This window comes from Vicia villosa, linkage group LG1 (assembly GCF_029867415.1).
Source record: "Vicia villosa cultivar HV-30 ecotype Madison, WI linkage group LG1, Vvil1.0, whole genome shotgun sequence".
NCBI classification, from domain to species: domain Eukaryota; kingdom Viridiplantae; phylum Streptophyta; class Magnoliopsida; order Fabales; family Fabaceae; genus Vicia; species Vicia villosa.
Window position 1 is genome coordinate 176,420,158 of NC_081180.1, and position 8,434 is coordinate 176,428,591.

Consider the following 8,434-nt stretch of genomic DNA (forward strand, 5'->3'; position numbering starts at 1 on the left):
GATCCGTTACAAAGTCACAGGCTGCATCAGTTAAACAAGCTAATATTCATTTACCTAAATTCACCAATCCATATTCCTATGATTCATCCATACACATCCACACATTGCACAGAATTAACCCTCTCTTCCAACATTAAACTAACAGCTATGTTTTACTAATCTCCTAATATTCCAACCTAATCTCAACCACCTAAGCTAACTACCAGTTCAGAATTTTCGAACAAAGCTCATACAATTAACACTAACAGCCAGCAGACTTTCAATTACCTAACAAAAAAACAAAATCAACATTCACATGACATAAAACCACACTGCCAGCTTCTCCAAATCCTAAACAGGGTTCTAGTATATACAATACAAAAAAGAGCCTCAGATAACCAAGTTCAATCGAGCGCATACCGGCAACGATTACAGAGCTGCAATATTCGTGATGCACGCATCCAGTAGGCCATACGATTGCAGCCTTGTTCAGAGAAATCCCAAACAACCTGCATATAGTGCAAAAGAGAATACATCAATCCCATACACAAAAAGAAGCGAAAAATCAGAAGAACAGAACAAGTCCCACACTCAAAAATCAGGAAAAAGGCATTGTAAGTTCAAGCAGAGTCCCACATCTAAGAACTCATATTGATTGCCCAATCATTGCCGTATAAATAGTCAGCTCCACCCACTCAGAAAGCTACACCTAGAAACACCTAAGCACTATCATCTTCCATCACTGTCTCGCTTGCAGACTCTGAAGGAAGGATTGTGAAACCCCAGTTCAAACATTATCCTCCCAACTCACTCACTCACTAAAGCTCTCTCACCATTGTTGTACGAGACTTCACCTCGAGGTCTCGTTTCAATTGAGCTCAGCCACCACCTCACCACAACCTCATTCGCAACTATTATCGGCATCACCTTCAACCCACTCATTCTCACGCGCAAGAACTAGTAACAGCATCACACAGAAGAAGAAGAAGAAGAAGAGCAAGAGAGAGATAGGAGGCGATAGAAGAAGGAACAGAATCATACCTGACACAGAATCCTTCGTCTTCGGAAGCTTATTATCTCCCCTTTGATTCTTCAACGGTCTTCGCCATTTCGCGCCCCAGGTAAGCCTCAAATTCGTTTGTATCTTCAGTCATTTGCATCTGTGTGATCTTGTGAGTGTGATACGTCCGAGATTTCGCGTCTTTATTCTTCAATGGCGGAAGTGAATGGAGTCAAATCGGAGAAGAGATAAGGTAGACAGAGATGGATATAAGATTCGAGAGTGAGAGGTTGGGATACTTCATCGTTCACGACGGCGAAGGGAAAGCGATTTTCGCCGGAGAGTGAGGTTCGGCGCCGTCGAGTGTTATGTGTGAGGAAGGGGATGAACGATGAATCTGGATTGACACAACATAACCCTAAATCCCTTTCCAGATTAAATTTTTAGTTTTATTCATTGCATTTATTTAATGGATATTTTTTTTAATTGATATAATTTCTGATGGATCAAATTCACTACTTTGGGCCCGAGTTACTCTTGCACCCCCCATTCACGGCCCATAGCTTTTTCTGCAAAACAAAACTGAACAATACTTGGGCCTCTTGTACATAATTGCTGATACACCCCCATGGCCCATAGCATCCGTTTTTTACCTTGCTAGAGAAAACTGAATTACAAAAAGCTCTTTGGGCCTCTGTTTCGTTGGGCCTTGAGCCTTGCTCTTCACACCCTCATTTCAATAACTCACCCCCTGACTTACACCATGTTTTTGTTAGAATTTAGCTATTGACATAGTTTTTGGTTATTAAATCTCTTTTTGATAAAACAATAAAAATCATAATTTTTGTTAGAACTTTAATTAATTTGTTTTTTCACAATAAAAACACATAAAAAATAGTAGTTTTTAGACTATTTGTTGTAGTCTTCCTACTTGATTTCTAATACATTTAAATTCCTTTAAAAAATGCCTCATAAAAATAATAGTACTTTTAATTCACTTAGGTGCTATATTTTGACTTGTTCTTTTTCATGTTATTTTCAATATTCTACTTAGCGCTTTAATTTTCATGTTCTTCTATTCTTAACCTTAGGAAGAAACCATGATAACATTAGGTAGAAATTCCCTTCATACTTAGGCTAGTTTCTTTTCTTTTTCAACATTAAAACACTTAATAAATACTTGAATAAACTCCCATAAAAAATACCAAGAAAACTCATAAAAAATGACTAATAAATACTTTGACTAATAAAAAGGGAATGGAAGCTTGTAACTTCCCTTGCTTAAGGGATGTTCGAGTGCTTGGAGCTCCCTTGCTTAAGGGTTCCATCCAAGCGTAAGTTCCCGACCTTTAAAAAACACAAACCAAAGAGTAACTCGAGTTTCCCTTGCTTAAGGGATTTCCTCGAAACGCTCAAACTCTCTCTCTCTTCTCTCGCTTTCTTAAGGGCACCGTTATTTCCGCTCCGTTGCATCCTAGGCTGTCCCCTTGTGCAAGAGCGCGAACGTTAACGCCGCCCAACTAAAAAACACAAAAACAAACAAAAACTATGGAGCCGAACTACGGCGCTCTGATTCCTGAAAAGGATACGTAGGCATCAAGTCGCGGGGCTTGAACGAGCACACTTGTAAATATTCCTTCTTTTCCCCGTATTTCCTTTTGCATTCATTCGCATGTAGACATAGACATAGTACACACCCTTTAGATAGAAACAAACATAGGTGGATACCATCGAGTACGATGGGCGTGAGGGGTGCTAATACCTTCCCCTTGCGTAACCGACTCCCGTACCTAGATTCTCTGGTCGCAAGACCCTGTTCTTACCCTTTGTTAGGTTTTCTGATGTTCCTTTCCCTTATGGGATAAATATATTGGTGGCGACTCTGTTCATTTTTCGCGAGCGTGCGACAGCTGGCGACTCTGCTGGGGATGTTGCTAGACCTGTTGCTGGTCCATCCTTAGTGAGTCGATCCTAGCCTGCGTTTGTTTGTTTATTTACTGGGTGTTTACTTGTTTTTATGTCTATATCTTGTATATATGTTTGCATGTTTATTTTCTGCTTGCATATCATGTTTATTTCTGTTTGCACATCATGCATATGGATTATATTCTGTGTTCCTTGGGGTCTTCTGTTCTGTTTTGCAGGTTGGGTGGGATGTTTTGAGGTAAAAGGCCCACTACCCAGGCCAAGTGACACCTAGGATTAGCGTGGATGCTCATGTTGGCTACCGTAGCGCTTGCTATGGATGAGTTCAATATGGGGTACCACAACTGGGCGAGGTTCTTTCATGGAACACTGTGTCTGGCACGCTTGTTGCCTCAAACACTTTGTACCCCATGGGAACTGTAGACCCTGGTGACCATTAGGGACCACCTGTCCGTGTCTAGAATCCATACCCGTGAGTTTGGGGAGGGACAGGATACTAGCCTTCATCGTACCCGGATTTTCACATTGCAATCTGAAGCCGAAACTTTGAACTTGTCATACCCAGTGTTACTCAGATATTCAGAATTGCGAGAGGCACTCAGTCTCTCACCACATTGCACCATGACACATCATGTTACTGCATCCACCTCACTTCATTTGAGGAGAATTCTAAAGTCCACTTCAAAAATAAGAAGAAAAGAAAAAGAAAATGAAAAGAAAAAAGAGAATATTTTTACTTCACAAAAAAAGGAAAAGAAAAGAAAAATATGCAATTACGAATGGACTTTAGGATTCTCCCGATGAAATGCATTCCGCCATATCATTTAACATGCATGTTTATTTATTTTCAGGAACATTTGGCTTTGTCTCCGACCAACTCATGGCTCCTCCATTGAAGACTGGTAGTCGCAACATCTCTTACACATTTCTAAATCCGAATCTGGATTCTCTCGAGTGTTTGGTTAAGAAGATCACGCCGGATGAAACAACCAGGTTCCGTGAAAAGTATGGGTATATTCTGAGTCTCCTCAAGATGCCGTTCACCAAATATGAGCAAGAAGGAGTTCATACCTTGCTTCAGTTCTACAACCCTTCTCTCCGTTGCTTCACGTTCCCTGACTACCTTTTGATTCCCACATTGGAAGAATATTCTCTTTTCCTTGGTGTTCCGATCAAGAAGGGGGAAGTTCCGTACTATAGCACCATGGAGGCTCCCACTTCTATTGAAATCTCCAAGGCTCTTTATTTGAGCAAGTCAGTTGTTGATGCAAATCTTTCCGAGAGAGGAAAATGTCAGGGTTTTCATATGGAGTTCCTGGTCAAAAGAGGGTGTGATGCGGCTGAAGCGAAAGAATGGGACACTTTTAGGGCTATCTTGGCTCTAAGTATCTATGGTATCCTAATGTTTCCGAACGTGCCTGATTTTGTTGACATGAGTGCAATCCATTTGTTCATTCTACAGAATCCTGTTCCTACACTCTTGGGGGATGTTTATCATTCAGTTCACCAAAAGAACCGTCAAAAGAAGGGTTTGGTCAAATGTTTCGCTCCTTTGCTATACCGTTGGTTCAGATCACATTTGCCTGAACGTGGAGCTTTCGTCGATAGTAGGCACACCTCTAAATGGGCCGAAAGGATTATGGGACTTAGAGCCAAAGACATTGTATGGTATAACAGATCTTTGGAAGACAAGGAAGTTATCATGAGTTGTGGAAAGTTCAATAATGTGCCCCTCATGGGTATTAGAGGTGGGATCAATTATAATCCCGTCTTGGCTAGGAGAACTTATGGGTATGCTTTCGTCAATCCTCCTGAGCAATCGGAGATAGCTGAGAACATTTTCTATCATGTGGTCACCGACAATGGGCAGATGGCAGAAGCTGTACAAGCCTGGAAGAACATTTGTTGGAGAGACAAGAAGCATTTTGGTCAAAGGGACTGTGCGACTTATGAAGACTATACTAAGTGGGTCGAAACGGTGGCTAATACCCAAGGGATGCCTTTCCCTATTAAAGATCCTTTGTACCCTCCTGTTGGCGCACAACCCAACATCGTCTCCATGCCTCGTTATAATGAGACTGTTGAGCAGAATCGGAAATTGACTGAACAGATGGAGACAATGCAGGTTAAGATGAATACTGATAGGCAAGAGAAGCTTTCTGCCCTTCATAAGTTGAAAATGAGAGAAATAGAGCTTGAAGAGTTGTATGCCAAGGGAAGCACTTCTCAAAAGAGGCCGAGAATGGTTGTCGATCCCAAGTCCACTAAGATTCAAGAGAGGAAGATCAAAGAGCATTATGAGGATCAGTTGGCGGAATTGACAAAGAGGCTCCAAATCCAGACTGATATAGCCAAATCAGAGAAAGCCCGTCGAAAGAAAGCAGACAAGCTCCTTCTGGAACGTCAGGCAAAGATTGAGGGGTGTTATGAAGAGATTCGCGAGTTGAAAGGCCAGATAAGAGAAAAAGACCAAGAAAATGTCCAAGTTCAAGAGGAAGCTAGATATTGGGAGGTGAAGAATCGCAACATGGAAACAATGCATTTCAGAAAAGACCTACTGATTCAAGAGATCATTAAGAGGCCCACCCGTGCTGAAACCAAGAAGCTCTTTGAAGAAATGAAGACTTGGAGTGATAAGCACATTGGAGATAGCCCACTCCGTCATTTGGACATGGGAGATCCTGCTTAGTATTGGCTTTTGTTATAGAATCACCACCAGTCTTGTTGGATGGGGTTCTTATTTCCATTTTCTGTATTGTTGGCTCATGAGAGCAGGATATTTTGTACTTCAAACATGGTTGTGAAATTAATGGATTATGGTTGTTTATCTTGGTTGCGCTTTGTTATTTCTCATTATCTTGTAGTGCTGGTTCGAGACAAAGCCGAAAATTCTTGAAAATAATATAACATGCACACATGCACCCATGCACTCATATCATACTGCATTTTCAGGTTTTTTATCAGATTCTAATTGGGGTCCCTTCCAACAACAGATTTCTTTTCCGACGACGAAGCTGACTTTCTTACATCCTTACCGCACCAGGAGCAACGAGAGAATCATGGATCAATTTGAACAGAGTCAAGCTGCCCTCCGTAGGGATATGGATGTTATGGGGGAAAGAATGACCCAACTTATGGAGACTCTTCATGTCGTTGTCCAAGGGCAAGAAGAGCTCAGAAAGAGCGTTGCTGGGTTGATCAAAGATACTCCTACCAATTCTGCTGATGGGGGAGTAAAAACTAAGGAGATTCCTGTTGAGGGTATAGCAAAGGTAGTGGATGACCACCATGAGGTAATTGATCTTGAGCATGATCTTACTGCTGAGTTGACCGAGACTGCTAAGATGTACCAAGCTCTCGAAGAACGTCTCAAGGCCGTTGAGGTTGCTAAAACTTCGAGTTTCGATACCGCTGCCCTGAGCTTGGTACCTGGAATTGTTATTCCACCGAAGTTCAAAGTGCCAGATTTTGATAAGTACAAGGGAGTTACTTGTCCAGAAACTCACATTCGTTCTTACTGTCGTAAGATGGCCGCTCACGCCGAGAACGAACCTCTGCTTATGCATTTCTTCCAGGACAGTCTCACAGGAGCTCCGTTGGAGTGGTATATGAAACTTGAGAGGGCCAATGTCAGTACTTGGGGAGGACTTGTTGATGCCTTTCTGAAACAATACCACTACAATACTGCTATGGCTCCTAGCCGTGCCCAACTGCAAAATATGTCACAAAAGTCTGAAGAATCTTTCAAAGAATACGCCCAGAGGTGGCGTGAACTTGCTGCTCGAGTTCAACCTCCTCTTCTTGACCGAGAATTGATTGATCTGTTTATGGGTACTCTGAAAGGGCCGTACCTTCAACACATGGTTAGTAATACTTCTCCGTCCTTCTCAGATGTGGTTATCATTGGTGAACGGGTTGAGAACTGTGTAAAAGCTGGTACCATTCAAGGTGTTACTAGTCCTAGCAACTCAAGTGGTAATGGTAAGAAGCCGTATTCTGGGTTTGTGAAGAAGAAAGAAGGTGAAACCAGTACTGCTTCAGTTGACCAAGGTCGAACTCCAGTATATTCTGCTGTTCCACCTCCTTACTACCCGATGCCATATACTGTTCCCAATCCGTATGCCCCTCAGGCATATGCTGCTGCATTTCCACAACCATGGATGGCACCCCAACAGCCTTTCGTACCACAACCACAAGTTGCTGCTCCTCAGAATCGTCAACAGAATCCTAGGCCTCAAGGTCAAAGAGCTCCACAAAGGCAGAGGTACCCTGATAGGCGTATAGATCCAATTCCGATGCCATATGCACAGCTCCTTCCCCAATTACTTGCTGGTCAGTTGGTGCAACTCCGTGAAATGGGCCCTCCGCCTAGTCCTCTTCCTCCAGGATATGATGCTAATGCTCGCTGTGAATTCCACTCAGGCGCCCCGGGCCATACTATTGAAAAGTGTAGAGCGTTAAAGTACAAAGTTCAGGATCTCCTTGATGACAAACTTATCTCGTTCACTCCTACTGGTCCTAATGTGCAGAATAACCCTATGCCTCCTCATGCTGGTGCGACCAACGCTATTGAGTTATGTGATGATCAGATCCTAGTAAATGATGTTAATGAGGTAAGGATGCCGCTAGCAGTTATCAGAGAATATCTTATGCAACAAAAGGTTTTGTGTGAGCTACATGACTACTGTTTGCAATGTTCTTCTAACCCTGAGGAATGCACTAGGTTGAAAGAAGAAATCCAGAAACTAATGGACGAAGGTGTTCTTAGAGTAGAAAGGGTCGTTCCTGTCGAAGATGTGGCCACTCTAGAGATACCTTACTATCCTGCTGAGGTGTCAAAGAATCAGAATACTCCCTTGGTCATTCGTGCTCCGAGTACTCCCTTGGTCATGCAGGCTCCGAGGACTCCGTTGGTTATTCAGGTTCCAAAAGTTCTTTCGACTCCTTCAACCTCGTCTATTGTTCCCTCTCCTGTGAATGATTCTAAGGCTGTTCCTTGGAGTTATAATGCCGTGTATATTCGAGGGAAGAAGGTTGACTGTCCTCCAGTGGGTACTTCGAGCATCACAAATATTACTGGCACTAGTGGTATTACCCGTAGTGGTCGGATCTTTGCTGCCCCTCCTCCGCCTCCTAAAGAGACCAATAAAGAGGCTAGTACACAAGCAAAAGGAAAGCAAGTTGCTGTTGATCCTCCTGTAACACGTAATGCACAAGATGCCGAGCAACTCTTGAAGATCATTAAGAAGAGTGATTACAAGGTGATTGACCAACTTGATCAGACCCAAGCCAAGATCTCCATCTTGTCTCTCTTGGTGCATTCTGAAGCTCATCTTGATGCTCTGATGAAAGTTCTGGCTTCCGCTCACGTTACTCAAGACATTACCGTGCCTCAGTTTGAAGGGGTTGTGACCAACATTGCTGCTGGTAATTGTTTGGGTTTTTCTGATGATGAGCTTCCACCTGAGGGTAGGGCACATAACAAAGCGTTGCACGTCTCAGTCAAGTGTCTGGATGCTGTGTTGTCTC

The 8,434-nt window shown here is 42.8% G+C and overlaps 1 protein-coding gene across 1 annotated transcript; it reads left to right on the forward strand.

Annotated features, from left to right (window-relative positions):
* The first annotated feature begins 3,785 nt into the window (after nt 1-3,785).
* Nucleotides 3,786-5,801, forward strand: LOC131660024 (uncharacterized). Its single transcript, XM_058929143.1, has 3 exons — nt 3,786-5,030; nt 5,121-5,417; nt 5,613-5,801. Exons 1-3 carry the CDS (start codon nt 3,786-3,788, stop codon nt 5,799-5,801), a joined length of 1,731 nt encoding a protein of 576 aa, XP_058785126.1.
* Nucleotides 5,802-8,434: the final 2,633 nt, after the last annotated feature.

Coding starts and splice junctions, on each gene's coding strand:
- LOC131660024 (XM_058929143.1), top strand. CDS start 3,786: ATGGCTCCTCCATTGAAGACTGGTAGTCGCAACATCTCTTACACATTT. Junction 5,031..5,120: donor AACAGATGGAGACAATGCAG/GTTAAGATGAAT, acceptor TTGTATGCCAAG/GGAAGCACTTCTCAAAAGAG. Junction 5,418..5,612: donor AGGAAGCTAGATATTGGGAG/GTGAAGAATCGC, acceptor CTTTTGTTATAG/AATCACCACCAGTCTTGTTG.